Here is a 20,060-nt window from a genome sequence, read left to right as displayed (position 1 = left end):
CACTACCCATCAGCTCTGGGGATGGGGCGTCTCCTAACAGGATCCGCGGTGGAGCCCCCGCCCCTGTGGACGGGGCTACGAGCGGCGTCGAGTGAGGGAGCGGGCTAACGGAGGGGGCGGGATACAGGCCCCGCCCCTTGGCGGTGGCGTGTGCGAGGGGCGGGGCTAGGGGACCGAGCTTGTTGTGCCGGCCGCCGCCGCGGCTCTTTGGCAGGGACTGGCGGGCTGCGGGCCCGCGCGCTCGGGGCCATGCGTCGGGTGCTGCCGCCGCTCCGCCGCTGGCTCGGGGGGCGGCCGGCCGGGCCCACAGGACTCCGTGGGCTCTGCAGCGCCGCCGCCGGCCTCGCCGCGCCGCCCCCCGGGGAGAGCGGAGGCGGCACCAAGGTAACCGGCGAGCCGGGTACGGGGCTCCGGGGCGCCCCTGGTGCGGACCCGAGTGAGGCGCGGGGAGCAGCCGCCTCCCCACCTCGGGGCAGAGGGCTCGTGGCGCGGGGACAGCCTGTAGCATCCCCCGGGGGAGCCGGGTCGACGTCGGGAGCTCTTCTAGCTCCCACCAGCTGAACGTATGGAGCCGGGCGATCCCCGCGCAGCTGTGGGGCGGCCGGGAGGGTGCATGGGCCAGCTCTGCCCCCTCCCCCCCGGCTGCGCTTTAACGTGGCTCGGAGGCGAACCGGAGTGAAACCGAAGCAGCTCGAATCCGAGCTGGGCGCGGCTTGTGTGCCTGTCCCCGCTGAGGTTCGACACCGTCCCGAGAACAAGGATGCTCGTGGGGGTGAGCAAGCGTCTGGAGGGTTTCTTCTCTTTTGGCACACTGTCATGTGGATGTACAGCTCAGTCCTGTGGCTATCAGACCCTGTAATAATACATAATGGTGTTGTCAGTCATTATGTATGTTCATAAAGCTTTGGGATAGTGCCTCACCGGTATATATTGCTAGACGGTGTAATTATGTGCATAGATAGTCGACTGAAGTTAGTACAAGTAGCTGTTATACAACAATAACGGAAATTCTATTTGCTAGTGTCTTCTTGATAGTGATGGCATCAGTTATGGATTTGCAAAGCTATTAAGCATCTATTGTCAGGTGCTGCTAAAGTAAGAATGTAATTTTCAAGCAATAGGAATAGTCTAATAATCTTTGTAAACCATGAAATTGATGGATAATAACGAAATGTTTATATAGTAATTACACTAATGAAAACATTTTCTGTTGTAGTTATCTCATGTTTTGTTGTGGTCCATAAACATCCAGGGAGTAAGAATTGCAAAGCAAAATAGTTCTGGTACTCAAAGATTCATGGAAACACTTGTAAAACTGAGAGATCTACTCCTGTTCAAACATAGATATGTGGAAGTGAAACATAAGTACTTGAGAGAGTCTTGTTTGCAAACTTTCACAGACTGGTCTTCAAATATGATGCCAAACAATAATGTTATACTAGAGGTGATAAGTAATTGTATATAAACATGCTTACATGGTGGAAATCATAATTGTTCTGACAGCACAACAGTGGTCTTGGCTCTTCCTCCCCCCCCCCCCCCCCCCCCCCCCCCCCCCCGTAACTATTAGCATGGTGGTAGGTAAGTGAATAGTGTCAGATTTTGTACAAATTCATTGTGGCTTAAATGTAATAATAAATGGAAGTTAAGTCTGGAAAAACCTACTGTGAGCTGCAGTTGAACTTTTTTTTGAGTACTGAACAAAACATGTTCTTGTTCAAAATCTGGCTATAGTCTTCAATACATATGTTACATGATCACAGTTTCAGTGGTGCAGACTTAGTTGTTACCAGTACAAATAGGCATTTAAAAAAAAAAACAACAGACATGTTTCTTGAGCACTGGTCCAAAATTGTCCTGTTTCAGAATATTTGAAAGCTTGCTAATTAGTGCCATCTTGCAAAACTGTATACACCAAGGGTAAAAAATGGTGTGTATGGCTTTTTATTTTTGGCCAGAAGAGTAAAGTATTGGGGTTTTATTTTTTATTGTAAGGGGTAATAGGCAGGTGAGTAGACTTCTGCCTTTCATCATCTCTGGACTGTGTTGTTAGTTTTTTCTTTGTCTCTCCTTGATGTTGATCTTGCATCTGAATGCATCTGGCGCTGTATAGGTATGTGCATGTCAGTGTACCACAATACAGTGCTTAGAGAATGTAAATAGTTAAAATTAAAAAAAAAAACAGATGGAAAAAGAGAGACAAAACTGAAAAAAATGTTTTCACTCAAGATTTGAAAGTAGATGGAAAGGTGATAGGACAGAGCTACAGAAAGGTTGAAGCAACTCGGGTGTTTTGTAAAGTGTGGTTTTGAACTGACTGACAGGAAAGATTCAGGGTAGGCTGACTTTGTATTTCCACATGTACCAAGGAAACAAGGTAGGTGACAGTGGTCTGCCCAACTAAGACCCTTGGAGGTCATGAAGAAGAGACGGTCATAAAGGGAAGAGGAGATGATGTGGATGAGCACCTCAGCAGAATTTTTTTGTTTTAACATTTCCTTCAGCTTCTGGTACCTAAGCTAGAAATGTGTCCTTCCAGTGGATTTCTGTTTGTAATTATTTAATTTTTAAATTATGCCATAAGAGTATGTGTTCCTTGATAGACATTTTATAGGCATTGCTTTATCACTTCCAGGGGGAAACACTGGGGAATTAAGGGGATTGGGGGAGGAGGGGGGGAGTAAGCTGTGTGCAGGAGACCCAGGGAATGAAGAGCACCTCCTCCTGCTGCCACCTTTTTCCTGATCTGGTCTCTGGTGCTGACTAGCAAAAGTAGCTCACCAGAGCCTGATGGACCACACTGAAGCTCCTATTTAAAATATTGACTTTAGACTTTAGATCAGATAACTTTTATTGTATGTGCTAGATCTCAACAAGATTAATACAATGAACTTAGTCATCACACTCCTTTTTTCTGTCATGCTGAAAATTGGTTTAAAAAAGTCATTTTTGGAATTCAAACATCTCTATTTCTGACGTATTATGATTTGGAACTCTCCCGTTCTAATCACTTCAGATATCTCAGAGGTGGGCAAACTATGGCCCGCAGGCCACATCCGGCCTGCAGGACCGTCCTGCCTGGCTCTTGAGCTCTTGGCCGGGAGGCTAGCCCCTAGCCCCTCCCCCGCAGCCTCAGCTCGCTGTGCTGCCAGTGCTGTGGAGGGTGGGGCTGTGAACTCCTGCCGGGCAGCGCGGCTGCAGCCGATGTGCTACTTACAGTGTACTACTTACGGCTGCCAGTCCTGGTGCGCTGAGTGGCATGGTAAGGGAGTGGGGGGTGGGGTGGGGGTTGGATAAGGGGCAGGGAGTCCTGGGGGGCGGACAGGGAACAGGGGCAGTTGGATAGGTGTGGGGGGCCTGTCAGGGGGTGGGAGTGTGAATAGGGTTCAGGGCAGTCGGGACAGGGAGAAGGGGGGGTTGGACAGGGAGTGGGGTCCTGGGGGGGGCGGTTGGGGTGGGGCGTCCTGGGAGAGGGCAGTCAGGGGACAAGGGGCGGGGGGGGGGGGGTTGGATGGGTCAGGGATTCTGAGGGGGGCAGTCGGGGGCAGAAAGTGGAAGGGGTGGGGGCCAGGCTGTTTATGGAGAAACAGCCTTCCCTACCTAGGTGTAGTGTATTAAATTGCTCCCCATAGGAATGTGTAGTCCTGGTGCTCCGGAAGTAGCACAATCCTACAGGGAGCAATTTAATACACTACACCCAGCCCTCCATAAACTTTCGGAACCCCGATGTGACTCTCAGGCCAAAAAGTTTGCCCACTTCTGAGATATCTTTAGAAGAAAATCTACCTTGATCCAGCTCTCAGTTTTGATGCTGCTGTTCTTTTTTTAGTTGGTGATGAAGGGCAGCAAAATCAGGCTTATAATGGAAACTTAATTGCAACTTGTAACTGTGGAATGCTGCTCTACAAGGCATCGATGTTCTGTATAATACAAGGGGTTGTCAAATTTTGACCCTACAAGTTGCCATACGTTTCAAGGCAATATCTCTGCTCTGCCTTCCAAAACATTAATTTAAATCGTTTAATATTTTTTTCTTAATTTTTCCTTCTATTTGCTTACATAAATCCTACTTTTATATCCTGTGCTTGACACAGTCACTCTTCAGCAAAAGAGAGATTGAAAGTCTTGAAGCAGTAGTGAGAGGAAATGATTCAGTGACTTATAGATAGGTGAAATGGGGAAATACAAAGTAAGTGGTTATTTCCTTTTTCAACATATTGGAGAGGAGACAGAGCAGGTCAGTCAAGGAAGGCTGAAAGAACTGGGTTTGTTTAGTTTGGAAAAGAGAAGACTGAGAGGGGACATGATAGCAGTTTTCAGGTATCTAAAAGGGTGTCATAAGGAGGAGGGAGAGAACTTGTTCACCTTAGCCTCTAAGGATAGAACCAGAAACAATGGGTTTAAACTGCAGCAAGGGAGGTCTAGGTTGGACATTAGGAAAAAGTTCCTAACTGTCAGGGTGGTTAAACACTGGAACAAACTGCCTAGGGAGGTTGTGGAATCTCCGTCTCTGGAGATATTTAAGAGTAGGTTAGATAAATGTCTATCAGGGATGGTCTAGACAGTATTTGGTCCTGCCATGCGGGCAGGGGATTGGACTCGATGACCTCTCGAGGTCCCTTCCAGTCCTATAATCTATGAATCTATGAATATGAGAAGTGGGTAGTGAATGGTCAGGACTGCTGAGTAGTTGGATGGGGCAGAGAAATAGGGAAGAAGTAGTCTATATAGTTTAGTAAAACTAGTAGATAGCAAAACTATCACGCCTGTGTCTGCATGGGCATTTTTCCTGAACTCTCCCAGTATTGCACTGTCGGTGCAACAGTGGGAGGTTGGGGCACTAGTGTAGTTCAGCCATTGGCATTTCTGCCACTGTCCACTGCTTCAGCTCAAAAAAGGTTTAGATAACAGCCATTTGGTGCTGTCTTTACATTAGCACTCCTGCTATTGCTTTCACTGGTGGAACTGTACTAATGTTAGTGCAGTGGTGGGTAGATGAGGCTAAGGGATCTAGAAAACCGTTAGACACAGAGGTGAAAATTGAATTGCTGTCTACTTTGCATTCACTAACTCTGTCTTTAGAGCAGTGTTTCTCAAATGCAGCCACATGTGGCCACCAGGGGCTTTTCTTGCAGCCACAGCCTCCTGGACTGTGATGGGGTGTGTGTGTGTGGGGGGGAAACAGTGACACCTCTTCCAAAGCCACAGTGGGGGTTTGGCCCTGCCCCGCTTTGGAGACAGAAACACTGGAGGTGTAGGCAGCTGGTGAATTCCCCACTTTCCCTGGGGCGGGGGGCAGGCTTTGGCCACGGGGCATCAGGCTCTATCCATGTGATAGGCTCTTGTTCCAGGCTCTGGTCCCAGGATCACCACCCATGCCATCATCCCTGGGCCCTGTGGCCTCCCTGCCCACCTCCCATCCAGGGCTTAATTTGTCCCAGAGCTTGCTGGGGCTGAGTAAGTCTGCTGTGAAAAGTGATATTAACAAACATACAAATCTCTCTTTTCACAGCAGCAGACTTACTATCTAGCAAGATTAAAAAAAAAAAAAAAAAAACCAGGGCAACCAAGAAAGCAAAAGAAACAACAACAAAAAGACAAGAACATGCAAAGCACCCTATTTGTGTTTCTATTCTGTTTAGGTCCAGTAAAGAATAGAGACCACTGTACATTATTTTTCTTACTGAATCTGAAAAAACCCTACATAAATAAATTACAATGATTTGGACATGTATAAGTGCATATTTATTTGTTTTTCCTAAAGTTAATTAAGTATTTTAGGAAAAATTGTCAGCACGGCCACCAGCAAGAGTTGGTGGCCGCACACTGAGGCCACCAAAAAAATTTGTTGTGAGAATCCCTGCTTTAGAGGCCCCTCAAAACAAAGCAAAAGAAACTGATGCCTCTTTGAAATTACTATCTTTAAATGAGTTCTCAGGACCATACTGTACATTTGTTGGAACTTATTAGTTGACAAGCTGAAGAAGGCATGAAGAGAAGCTATATTTGGGTGTGTAGCCAGAAGCAGCCTTCAGCCAAAAAACTATTCAGATGTCTAATCTTCAATGTTTTGGAGCAGGATTGGGATTGAGAAAGAAGTGTGTTACAGATTGAACCATCGGTGTTACCAACTCTAGCAGCTAATTTGAGTCTTCAGAGGAAACACTGGTTTTTAAATGCTGTATAAAATGGCTCAAATCAACTCCTCCGGTAACCATAACATTCAGTAGGTTGTGTTTAGTCAACTGTGCTCCTGTTGTCATCAGCTTACTCAGAGAATATCCGTGCTTCAGCTGCAATATAATTCACTTTTTAAGTACGTTCCTTAAGTCGAAAATGTAATTTGCTTTTCCCTTGCCAATTTCTGTCACATTTGGTGAGTCTTCCCAACTGAAGGAATAGCCTGAAGGAACAGCCTTTTTCATCCACTGATGAGCTGCTATAGTTCTACCTGTCATAAGCCAGTGATTATCTAAAGCTTTCTAAAAAATCTATTATGAGGTTTGGCAACCAATCTAATAAATAGATTAAGGATTTGCTAATAAAGCAGGCTTCCGTGTGCCAGTCTTCTGACAGTGCAGTCTATTTTTGCATAGTTCACTTGATCTTGCAAACAAAAGGAAGAAATTAAGAACTGTACTTACATTTTCTCATGTGCTGTTTGAGTATCATAGTATGCATTTCCCCTCGTTCTCATAGCACCGTTTGATGAAGTGGGCATTGTCGGGAGAGAGTTCTTGTGTTTTGTAATGAAAAATTAAACTCAAGACTGTAAAACTATAAAATGTATGAATATTCAGTACTTTTATATATGCTCTATGTATTTAGCAGCAGGCAACTTATACAGCAAAATCTAACTTTGAATAAACTAAAATTCTTTGCTTTAAAACTGATCTTCCCCATTCTTGCCTTTCCCTTTTTAATGTTCTGTAAGCGCACTTCTCAATTATTTCACTTGTGAAATGTTTGACATGTTGATGTATTAAAGCTTGCAACATTACTATCTTTATCTCACACCAACACTTGTATGGTGATTGATTGGCAAAAAAAACGTGCAAGTTAAGGCATGTTAAAGTACTTTGAGGAAGTCTACGTGTAAGATCCTGGAGAATATGCACTTTTGAAGAACACTTAGATTGTAAATTAGTACCATTTCTTGTAATTAAGGAAATAATTACTTAAGCAGGGTGCTTTTGCCAAACCAGTTTTTAAATCAAATGTTGGTATTTGCTCTGTGAAAGGTTGCAGTTCTCAGTATACTGAAATTAAAGTTGGCATTTTTTCCCTCTAAGGCTGTTAGTTTTTGACAGCAGGGAATCAATTTGTGCAAACCCAGAGGACTGTACTTCATTTTCTTAGAGTCTGGTAATTACAGCAAAATCTGCACAGAGAACCTAAATCCACAAAATCTCCAGAATTCCATTGCTAGCTGTTTGCAGCCCATGTGAAAGTTAATCCAGTTCTAGGTCTGAATTAACTTTCAATTTAATACAACAAAGTAGGTTTTGAAGTTATGGAGAGTGGATCTTTGGATCATGCAAAAAGAGAGGTGCTCGTTGTTTCAGGAACTTTTTTTTTTTTTTACATAAACTCTATGCTGGCACTTAGCTTAACAATGCTTGCCTGTGCTGTGACAAGGGATTCCTTCACTTACCTGCATTTCAGTATGTAGGATAGTCTGGGAGTAGGCCTGTTGTATAATCATTCAGACTAACTGTGGGATGAGGTTTAGGTGCAATTTAGGACCGTCAGGATAAGGTGTGGGGCAAGAGGTCTCCGTTCCCTGCAGAAGCAACTGCTTCAGCTTCCATTATTTCAAAATAATTTAGAAAAATAAAGAATCCTCACACCTGGTATCATTTTGGGGAAATAGTATGCCTTGGGAGAAAATTCAAGAGGAAGAGAAGGCAACACTTCAGAGATGCCAATATATTATGACAGCCTAATCCTCCCCCATGCTCGTCTGCCTTACTGTACAAATATAGGGTTATTATTACAAGATTATACAGTGTTTTGAGCCTTGTGGAGAGTGTAAGTGGCGTGACTTAGCTTCAGCCTGCAACTTTTTGTTTCCTGATTATTGAAAAAAATTTACTCTGGAGACTCTGGAAATCTTGTAATTTCATCCAGCCAATCTGAATGGTTTTTTATCTTTGCTGATGAAAGAATAATCTACTTGACAAGCAGAGTACATCTTCCAGTATGTATGGATCTGTTCTCTTGTTGTGCAGGAGCTTTAAAGTATATATCTGGCTTGCACATCAATGAAAGAATAAGCATATTCCCCATGCAAAATAGTGTGTTAAGGTTAAGAATTTTAAATACAAACATGTCAAGAAATTCTCCTACACAAACCTTACTGCTTAGAGCAGTGAGGAATATCCCAATCTTCATTTAATTTCACAATGTTGACAACGTTTATCCTCAGCTTCTCATCCTTCCCCATCTCCTTTTGCCTGCATTGACATCCTTTGTCCTCTACTTTACCTGCTTTCCTAAATCCTGATGTCCTCTTTCCTGTTGCCAGTTTCAAATTGATTGTGTGAGTTAGTAATTGGTAGCAAAGAGAGGGTAAGTAGCATCGAGATTGAGAGAGATTCCTGGTAGCTGTGAGGTGGAGCAGGATAGGACTTCACTCTGTGCAAGTGTCCTGAATCCTGATCTATCTTGTAGCTCAGCTGCTTAAGGTTCTTCCTTGCTTTCTGGATTATTACCCTAAATGACCTCCTAAGCAGCCTTTTTCCAATTATCCTATACCTGGGGACCAGTAGGTTTAAGAGTTAATGTAGTGTATGTGAATAAACTGTTTCAGGCAATATAAAAACTGAAACACGCTTTTGGTTTCCCCTTAAATTGAACCAGAAATCTTTTTGACATTCAAGGTCCATGTTCTTGAACTCTAATGTCACTGGCTTCCAGCTTTCTTCAGAAAGCATCCCAGTTCTTCCGTCCCCTGTTTGAGAATGTATAGGTTTTTAGGACTTGATAGAAACTGCTGTACCATACCTTGACCTACTTACTAGACTTCTTTTAGTCAGAGATAACTGATCTAGCATGGGACTCCTGACTGCATGGGTAGGTCTGTGAACATTTCTGTCCACGCTGTTTGCAGAGGATCAGACAACGTTCAAGGTGCTCTGTGCAACTGAAGTGGACAGAATGGAAGTTGGTTGCTCTCTTGCTTACAGTCTCTCTCAGCGATTCATCTATTGTAATGTCCCTCTGGGAAAGCCCCATAACTTTTTGTTGCTCTGCCACACTTAGCCAGTCAAGCTCTCCAATCGCCTATAGCTCTTTAGGAAATGGATGACCACTTCATCTTCTGTGGACCCCTTCCTATGCTTCTGCTGCAGGAAGAAAAGGGCTTTCTCCTCAGAGGGATGCCATAGACTTTAAGCAGAAAAAGGATCCTGAGCCAGAGGCATATTATCTGTCCCTCTCATAAGATCTGGAGTCTCTTATCTCCTATGACTTTATCACTTTGGAGTTGAAACACCCCTAGAGGTTTGCTAAAACAAAATGCTTTGGTCAGTGGAAGTCCTCTCATTTCTGTCATTCTGAATGTCCTCAGCCAGGAAAGGGTGCATTGATTGTGGTGGAATTTGGAAGCAGTTATCCTGTTCCATCATCAGAGGTTAAACAATAGTATCTTTATTAGTAATGTGTAGGAGTCCTAGTCATGGGTTATGCTCCCATTGTGCTAGGCACATTACAAAAACATATCAGTACTGCTGAGGGAATTCTGTGCCCAAAAATAAAAAATTCTGCGCACGATATTTTAAAATTCTGCATATTTTATGTCAAAATTAGCACAATATAGTCACACCAGTTTCAATTATTTTGGTAATTTATTTCAAAATACCTGTCAGCGGTATTTCTGTAACAATACAGACAAAAAAAAAAGATTCAGGATGTTTTTTTAACAAATAGATTCCTTGCTAGGCTTATTAATACAGAACTTTGAGTAATTCATTTAAACTACAGTACATAAACATATTTCCCGCACCCCTTAGAAGCAGTGTAGAGGCTTGGGGGAGTCAGGGTAACGGAGGAGCTGAGGGAGAGGGAAGGAGCCTGGAAGTGAACCTGGAGTGTTGTTGGGTGTAGGTAGCAGAAGTATGGAATACTTCTTTTTTTTTTTTTTTTTTTTTTCAGGGATGGGGAGGGAATGTTAGGGAGTAGGGGAGCCTCCCCCATGCAGACCCTGGCTGACCCTGAGCCTTTCCCATTCAGTGAGGCACCTCTGCCCCTGTTCCCATGTGGTCCTGCAACACTCTTCCCGTTCAGCCCCTGGCTCAATGGTGTCCCCCCATTAGCTCCTGACCCCGTGCTCCAGTCTGTCCCCCTACTACCGTTCTGAACTCCAGTTCATGACCCCCTAGCAGCCCCATGTGCCCCACTCTGTCTGTCTTGACCTGGCTCGGCGGCAGGGTGCTGTGATGAATGCATTCGGCTGCTGGCTGTTCTGGTGCCACAGCAGCTTCTGGTGGGTGAAAGGCAGAACTGCAGCACTTTTCAGGCAAAATGTATTTTCTGTGGGGGTGAGGGGGAAAATCTGCACCAGACATGAATTCTGCACGTGTGCAGTGGCACAGAAGTCCCCCAGGAGTAATAACAGAGAGACAGTCCTTGCCCCAAAAAGCTTATCTGTTCCCAGCCTGCATCTGTTTGTCCTTTCACACACCATTTTTTTCTGTTGTTGCCACAGACACCATCAGCTTTTCTCCCTTTCAGTTCTCAGAGAGTGGAACCTGAACCAAAAAGTCTTCTGGATGCACTATCCCCTGGATCCCATGGCGTGTGGTTTACAATTCTCACTTCTGCTTCTGAGTGTTCACCTCTAAGAGTAATGGGTATGGGGGTGCATTCACTTGAGATGGGGTGAAAGAGCTGTGATATATTTTCTCTTTGTTTCTCCTTCATTTACTAGATTCTGAAAACCAATATTGCATCGCTGCAGTCCTTTTAGCTGGCAGACATGCAATATTGGTGGTGATGAAGTGGTCAAGGCAGATGAATTTTTTTAAATTGCTTGTTCATGGTTCTATGCCAGGTGCTATTAAACATGCTTGAAACTTCTTGGTGTCTGCATTCTTTGTCTAACAGAATGAAATGGATTTTTTACACCACAGCTAATCAGGTAACTTAAGTCTTCTAGAATCCAAGTCAGAGTCTTATTCAATAAATCTCTCAACAATGATGTCAAAGGATGATGTGTAGATGGATTTTGGGACTTCCTTGTACCTGTGCTTGGCTAATAATCAATTAAGGGAAGATCTGCTGGTTGACCTAAATTCTTGTTTTTGTAAAGTACTTAACAGCTGTCTCCCCTCCAAAAGAGTAAAATTGGCTTAAGGGAGCTAGAGTGCATATTGAGATGAAGCAAAGGTTTCATAATTAATCTTACATAACTGAAAAAAATGTAGCTCATAACTGAAAGGATTCTAACGCGTTAGCCTTCAGTATTAAGATTGCCAGACATCAGCAATACATTCACCGGAAAAGATAAAGAACAGTCTATTAAGAAATACATCATTATTTATCAAACTACAATATATTAGTTATTTGGTAAGGCTTGATTACTTCTTAAAAATGCGTGCAACTGTGTTCACTCAAGCTGCTCCTAGCCTTTCGCCTTAACACTGAAACCTTTTTAGATCAAGGAACTATGTACTAAAATGTGTATCAAATACAACAAATGCAGCATTCATGTGAAGAACAGCACTGCAATGTGCCAATATTAGTTCAAGAATTTAACATTCCCATTTTAAAAGATGACAGTATGAGAATCAGAAAGTTTTGTAATAGGATCTCCTCAACAGATGTGGTTTTCTAGGACAGCATTTCCCAAATTGTGGGTCAGAAGCCCAAGGGAAGGAGGCATGGTATTGTAGTGAATGTCTCTGGATGGAGAAATATGAATTCTTAACGCCAAGAAAATCTTATGACTTTTTTTTTAAACAATAAACAGCTCATGCTTAGTTAAATACAATTCACAAAAGAAAAAAACCAAAACCAAAACCCACCCAATGTTAAAAGAATGTTTTTTTTTTAAGTCAGACCCTCAAAAGTTAGGAAATGCCTTCTTGTGTATGCATTTTGATAGTCTTGTAATTACATTGTAAACTCCTGCCTCATTCCATGTAGAGGATGGACAGTGCTCACTTAAAAAGCAGGTATTCAATATTTTGAACAATCTTAATTGTTCAGTGTGTGGCCCTATACCTTATTTTCTGTACAATATTCACACTTTGCTTTATCTTCTCATGGGCTTTTCTGTGCTGCTTATCACTACAGTATCTGAGTGCTTCACAAATGTTAATGAATTCATTTTCACAACACCCATGTGAGAGGAAGGGGGTGTGTGGTATTATCCCCATTTTACAAATGGAGAACTGAAGCACAGAGATGAATGTAAAAAGTTTCCACTAATTTTGTTTGCTCAATTTTCAGATGCCTAGGACCTGATTTTTTCAGTACTTGGTATTATATAGTACTTCATATATTCAGAACACAGCTCCTGTTGACTTTATTTGTGAGTGTTCATCACTTCTGCAGATCAGACCCCAGGTATCAAGTTAGGACATCCAAAAAATGAAGAATACCATTAGTGACCCCCTGTAGAAAAATTTGGTTTATGTGACTTGTCTTGGAGAACTGGATTCTAGCCCGGCCTCTGCTATAGAACATTCAGCTGCCTTAACCATGAGACCATCCTTTCTCTTCCTGCAATCCCCTGCCTCATTCACCACATATCTTCCAATTTCTACAACAGATAAGGAAAGGATCCTACAGATAACAGCCTCCTTTGCTACACAGCTGTGGTTCATTCCCCATTCAATAGTATGATAGTCTTTAATTATATGATCATAATGCATATGCACTAGAAGGAGATGAGATACACACTTAGTCATGGATTTCACAGAAATTTACTGACAGTAGACGAATCTAGAGACTCAGGAATATTTGTTTCAGTCCTAATCTACTCTTTCCCCTTCCCTCTAGTCTGGGTTCTTTCCCCTTTGCATTTGAATCAGATGCTTTCTGGGTGCCAGCAGGGAGAAGGTAGTGTCAGTGAGAGCACAGGATGAGACTCTCCGTGCTCTCAGTTCCAGTGCCCAGTTTCAAGCAGCCATTTCAGAAGAAGTCTGGCTTTATCCCTATAGCCCTGGGCTGGAGGGAGTGTGCGCCATCACTCTGTGGGGATGGTGGATGTGCAGTCTGCTCATACACAGGAGCTATGAGGGGATGGAGCATGCTCAGGGAGGATACTTTTCAGGTTTTAGCAGCTAAAACCTGAGCATGTGTGAACTGCAGTTTTACAAAAGCTTGTTACTTGGCCAAATTTGGACACATTTTCAAAGGGACAGCAAAAGGCTCATCCCTGATATAACGGCCACCCCCTGCCAAATTTCAAGTCCCTACTCAAAAGCAGGGAGGTGCTAGAGTTGTTCAAAGAGAAAGTCTTCAGAATTTTTTTAACATGAACAAAACATATTTTTCTCCAGCCTCCTTCTTGGAATGGCTGAATCGTTTTGGGTGAAATTTTCCAAAAGCTTTTGTCTGCAGCAGACACCCAGCATGAGGAATTTCAGCCCAAATGGTTAAAGGCTGGCAGAGTTATTAGCAATGGAAAACAGGGTCTTGTAATGGGAAGTGCTGTGCAACCTTAATAGGCTGCGCTATTGGTTCCTCCTACAATACAGTATTTCTTGCATTCAGGAAGGGGAGTACTTGCTGGAGTGCGGTGTGAGAAAGAGGAGCCCTACTTGTTAAGCTATAGTTCCGCAGTTTTCAAACTAGGTCAGGACCCCAAAGTGGGTCTCACCCCTGTTTTAATGGGGTTGCAAGGGCTGGCTTAGACTTGCTGGAGCCCGAGGGCTTCAGCTCTGGGTGACGGGGCTTAGGTTACAAGCTCCCCTGCCTGGGGCTGAAGCCCTTAGGCTTCGGCTTTGGCCCCCTCACCCAGGGTGGTGAGGCTCAGACTTTGGTCCCCCTGTCCTGGGGCCATGTAGTAATTTTTGTTGTCAGAAGGGGGTCGTGGTGCAATGAAGTTTGACAACCCCTGCTACAGTTGAATGTGCCTGGAAATAGAGTGATGTGAACGTCGCAAGGGAAAACTTAATATCTAAGTGTTGTGTAAAATGAACACTCTGCTGCAGTTGCAGTCACAGCCCACCCACTATAACCACATTTGCTTTGTATTATGTTTATTTTGTTGGTAGTGGAAAACACCAGTCTCCTCATTAGACGCACATACAAAATACTGATAAATATTCAGAGCAGGGAAAAAACAGAACTTACACCACTCTACAGAGAACATATCTCTCTCTGGCACAAAAAACTAACTGACTCTGGAGTGCATACTTTACATCTTCTTGTGCCAGTTTTGCTGAATTTGGACCAATGTTCTGAAATATTTTGAATCTTATTCTCATTTGTAAGAATCCCTAGGGAGGTCACAATTATTTGGGCAGTAAAAAGGGCTTGTGATAGGGAAAAAATTTTGCACTGCTAACTTTGGCAGTTGTGCTCCCATAACCATAAGAAATGTTGCAGTGTCTGGTTTTATCTGTGTGGCACCTATGCATGGGATGAGATGACCCATTCACAGAACTCCAGGTGGTCACACAGCTTTTCTTGGTTTGTATTTAAGCTTTATTGAATGTGTGCAGTGATGGAAATAATTACATATTTTTTCTCGTTACAGCCCAACATACCTAACTTTGGCTTCCTCTTTGACATTGACGGGGTACTGGTACGAGGAAAGACTCCAATTCCTGCTGCAAAAAAAGCCTTTCAAAAGCTAGTTAATTCTCAGGGACAATTCTTGGTGCCTGTAGTATTTGTCACCAATGCAGGAAACTGTCTTCGCCAGAAGAAAGCTGATCAGTTGTCTCATATTTTGGGAGTGCCGGTGAGTAACGTAAACTTCTTTTAAAGGTTTCAGAATTTTGTTAGAGAGAATGTAATGAGGGGAGGATCTTGCATTAAATACATTTCAGCTGTTCAGTTAACAATCCTCTGGTTTTCTTTTTGCATAAGAGAAAATCAAATATTTGTAAAGCCCTTTGAAATCTTTGGTTGGAAGGAACTATAGAAGTGCAAAGTATTATTATTACTAACTACTACTAATGGTATTTCTCAGTATCAAAGGGTACGTTACTATTTTGGTAGTAATTATCTGCCTAAGAGTTCCAGACTAGTAGCTCTGTTTCCTGTTGGCATGAAATTCTGCTCATGCAAACTGATCTCCTGCAATGACATCAACATCCAAGATGATAACTTGCTCCTAGTTCCTGCCTCCCTCTTTACATGAAAAAAACTTCTGTCGTGGTATATGACACAAGGAGGACTGGGCACTGCTGCCCATAGGGTTAAAGTGCTTGTCATGAGTCAAGGGTTGAGTGTTTGAATCCTGCTAAGATAAATGTTTAAAGTTTAGAACAAGATTTTTTCACTCTCTAGTGATCCTCATTTCAATAGGTGCCATGGGCAATATAAATTTACGTATAAAATAATATCCTAAAATATTAAGGTGTTAAAATGACCTGAAGTATCATCATAATCCTTAGAATTCACAGTCTTCAAAACCCTATTACAAACATTGATTTATTGTAACAACCTTCTGCGGAGTAATGGATTATTATCCCAATTTTTCAGATCATATAGTTGTTAGAGAAAAATTTACTTACTCAATGACTGGATATTGATACTAAGACAGAGAAGGGTGTAGTGATGTAGCATGGCCCACACAGCAATCTGGTGACAGATCCAGGATTAGAAATAAGGCATTTCTGAGTCCGGAGATCCCATGTTCAGTCTATTAATGGTGTCTCAATTTGATGATTTGTACCCATGCTGAATACAGGAATTCTGTAAGCTAAAATGGAGGCTTGCTGTGTGCATTTGTAAGCTAAGGGTATGTCCAGACTACCCGCCATTTCGGTGGGTATCGATCGATTTATCGGGGATCGATATATCGCGTCTCGTTAAGATGCGATATATCGATCCCTGAATGCGCTCCCCGTCGACTCCGAAACTCCACCGGAGCGAGCGGCGGGGGAGCCACAGCCATTGATTCCACGCCGTGAGGACCCAAGGTAAATTGATCTAAGATACTTCGACTTCAGCTACGCTATTCATGTAGCTGAAGTTGCGTATCTTAGATCGAGACCCCCCTCCTCCCCAGTGTAGACCAGCCCTAAGACTCAGAATGCTTTTTCTGCCATGTATCATGGACAGTATTCTGGCTAGGAAATTTGGGAACCAATTGAATGATGACTGTGGCAGAGGTTGGGGGGAGGCATATTTTCTGTAGTGACTTTTGGTTAACAAACTGAAATACAGTTTGCATCGTTATTGATTAAATCTAGCAAAGATAAAGATGATTTGAAAGTAATACCAAATTCCTATTTTATCCCAAACAGATTTCACAAGACCAAGTTGTGATGTCTCATAGTCCTTTACGGATGTTCAAACGTTACCATGACAAATGCGTTCTGGTGTCGGGGCAAGGACCACTTCTTGATATTGCCAAATAGTATCCTTTTGAAAAGGTCGTTTTCTGCTTTTAAGTACTTTCATTCAGCTAGTTCGGATTATCATGTAGAACAGGTAAAGGCCATCCGTCACTTGGTCAAAAGTACACGGTGTATTTTAGAGGGCGAGGGAATTCTAACCCAATGTTCACCTTCTACATTGAAAAGTAATGAAATTGATGTTCTGGTATAATACTCTCCAATTTTTTCACTTACTATTATATATGTTTTAGGCCAGGATGATGAAGTATTCCTTAAACTTAAATGAGAGTGACAAATCACAGCTTAAGGGTTTTGACTGCTTCAGGGATGAGTCTTGAGATGCCATAATGCTATTTAACAGATGATGTAATATGTCTAAAACCAGTTTATAGAGCCTCTTTGTACAGAGCCTAACAAATTTGCTGGGCCACTTGTCTCAGGTTATACCAGTTCATGAATGAAATTGTTTTTGTTAACTTGAATATTTTTATTAAAAAAGCAGAAATACAGGGCTTTTTGGTGTGAAGTCTGCATTTTCAAATTTGAAAGTGCCTCTATATTTTTTCTTTTCCTGGGAACCCATAGTTAATATTTAATGTAAACTCACATGATAATGAACACTAACACTGTCTTCTAGGTCAACTAATGTCCTACTATAGTGTCTCATTAAAACTTAGTAGTGTATTTGCGTGCATTTTACCTGTTATGTCATGAAGAGGTATAGTAAAACATGACTAATGCCTAACACTGTAAAGGTCAAATGTTTCTACAGATTTTGAGATGTGAAAGTTACCAATATTCAATTACTAATGGAGGGACATTGAGCATGGATGTTTGTATTCTTTTTAGTACTTAATACAAATGTTGGGAAATATGATATGTCCATGAGGGATTAGTTTACTTGTCTGGATCTGGTAGAGAGAGTAAATATTAAGAAACCACGCGTGTTGGATATTGTACAAGACTGAATTTGAAAATCTATGTAATCTACAGTATAAACCCCAGGTATGATTAGATAATATCTTTACACTGGATAGGCTTACTTTAAAGTATAATTTTAACATGTGACTGAGATGATAGTTCTGAAAGAAACACATTCTGATTATTTAATTTTCAATTGTTAAATATTTTTATCACTTCTTCTGTGCTGTCACATGAATTATTATGAAAGGAAGGTCCATTTAGTATTGAGTGTAGGAACTATGTGCTGCTTTTACACAAATTAAACAGGATGTTTTTGATTTGATCCACTCTATTAACTAGGGTTGAAATTAATGGGATTTGTCTCCATTTAAGGGAATTGCAACACAAATTAAAATATTTCTTTTTCAACATAGGAGACATTGCTCTTTTTGCTTTCTTCCTCCTTTCCATTCCTTCCTAAGAAGAAGTGAATTGCTTATTTTAAATACTTGTAGAAGGTAAATTAACTACAGAAGTAACCAAACTGTTTTTGCAAATGATTAACAATTTTAGAATACTTAGTTAGCTGGTGTTGCCTTGATTTCTGATTAACTCGTTTAAGTTTCTCTTTAACCAAAGATAAAAAAGATATAGCAAGTGTGGTGATTTCTTTCCTTACCTGTGCTATCACTGGAGGATCTGAACAACACAGGTTAACTGTTTTTACTAGGTCTGTCAATTAATCACAGTTAACCCATGATTAACTCAAAAAAATTAATTGCGATCAAAAAACTTAATCATGATTAATCGCATAGTTAAACAATAGAACACCAATTGAAACTTATTAAATATTTTTTGGATGTTCTTCTACATTTTCAAATATATTGATTTCTATTACAACACAGAATACAAAGTGTACCGTGTTCACTTTATATTATTTTTTCTTACAAATATTTGCACTGTAAAAATGATGAACAAAAGAAATAGTATTTTTCAGTTCACCTCATACAAGTACTGTAGTGCAATCTCTTTATCGTGAAAGTGTAACTTACAAATGCAGATTTTTGTTGTTGTTACATAACTCCCCTCAAAAAAAAGCAATGTAAAACTTTAGAGCCTACAAGGTCACTCAGTCCCACTTCTTGTTCAGCCAATCGCCAAGACAAACAAATTTGTTTACATTTACGGGAGATATTGCTGCCTGCTTATTTACAATATCACCTGAAAGTGAGAACAGGCGTTCGCATGGCACTTTTATAGCCGGCATTGCAAGATATTTCTGTGCCAGATATGCTAAACATTTATATGCTCCTTCATGCTTCGGCCACCGTTCCAGAGGGGACATGCTTCTATGCTGATGATGCTCATTTAAAAAAAAAAAAAAGCGTTAATTAAATTAGTGACTGAACTCCTTGGGGGAGAATTGTATGTCCCCTGTTCTTTTCTACCCGCATTCTGCCATATATTTCATATTCTAGCAGTCTCGGATGATGACCCAGTACATGTTGTTCATTTTAAGAACACTTTCACAGCAGATTTGACAAAACACAAAGAAGGTACCAAATGTGAGATTTCTAAAAATAGCTACAGCACTCAACTGTAGATTTAAGAATCTGAAGTGCCGTTTAAAATTTGAGAGGGACAAGGTGTGGAGCATGCTTTCAGAAGTCTTAAAAGAGCAACACTCCAATGTGGAAACTACAGAACCCAAACCACCGAAAAAGAAAATCAACCTTCTGCTTGTGGCATCTGACTCAGATGATGAAATTGAACATGCGTCGGTCTGCTCTGCTTTGGATTGTTATCGAGCAGAACCCGTCATCAGCATGGACGCATATCCTCTGGAATGGTAGTTGAAGCATGAAGGGACATATGACTCTTCAGTGCATCTGGCACGCAAATATCTTGTGACGCCGGCTACAACAGTACCATGTGAATGCCTGTTCTTCCTTTCAGGTGACATTTTAAACAAGAAGCGGGCAGCATTATCTCCTGCAAATTGTAACCAAACTTGTTTGTCTGAGCGATTGGCTGAAGTAGGACTGTGTGGACTTGTAGGCTCTCAAGTTTTATATTGTTTTATTTTTGAATGGAGTTATTTTTTTTTACATAATTCTACATTTGTAAGTTCTACTTTCATGATAAAGAGATTGCACTACAGTACTTGTATTAGGTGAATTGAAAAATACTATTTCTTTTGTTTTTTACAGTGCAAATATTTGTAATAAAAAATAAAGTGAGCACTGTACACTTTGTCTGTGTTATAATTGGAATCAATATATTTGAAAATGCAGAAAAACATCAACAATAATAGAATAGCATTTACTTAAATGTTTTTGGAACAGCACGATTAATCATGATTTATTTTTTTAGTCGTGTGTTTAATTGCAATTAATTTTTTTAATCGCTTGACAGCCCTAATTTTTACCATTACTTTTAATCTGAGAATTCTCACAATATATCTGTAGGACAAAATATATGGAGTGTTTTATCTATTTCATACAAGAACAGTCAAGCTCATTGATATGTGATTTGCTTTGCCAGCATTGAAAACTTTATATGATAGAATTTATTGACTTCACACACTTTTAAAATTTGTTAAGCTATACAAATAAGTATTTTTGGATCCTTAAC

General features: G+C 41.5%; 1 protein-coding gene across 2 annotated transcripts in view; it reads left to right on the top strand.

Moving 5' to 3' along the window:
- The first annotated feature begins 230 nt into the window (after positions 1–230).
- The window catches only part of LOC128841331 (haloacid dehalogenase-like hydrolase domain-containing 5), a 38,953-nt gene continuing 19,123 nt past the window's right edge, over positions 231–20,060 (top strand). Inside the window, exons 1-3 of one of the 2 annotated variants that reach the window (XM_054036303.1) lie at positions 231–384; positions 14,711–14,917; positions 16,431–16,543. In XM_054036303.1, coding sequence (XP_053892278.1) covers positions 250–384; positions 14,711–14,917; positions 16,431–16,543 — 455 coding nt within the window. In that variant the 5' untranslated portion in view covers positions 231–249. Of the gene's footprint in view, positions 385–671; positions 773–14,710; positions 14,918–16,430; positions 16,544–20,060 lie in introns of those variants that run through there. The other variant, XM_054036304.1, reaches the window with a different exon arrangement.

The sequence above is a fragment of the Malaclemys terrapin genome, chromosome 7 (genome assembly GCF_027887155.1).
Source record: "Malaclemys terrapin pileata isolate rMalTer1 chromosome 7, rMalTer1.hap1, whole genome shotgun sequence".
In the NCBI taxonomy this organism is placed as follows: Eukaryota; Metazoa; Chordata; order Testudines; family Emydidae; genus Malaclemys; species Malaclemys terrapin.
Note: the sequence above shows the minus strand (reverse complement) of the source record. Positions and strands in the feature narration are given on the sequence as shown.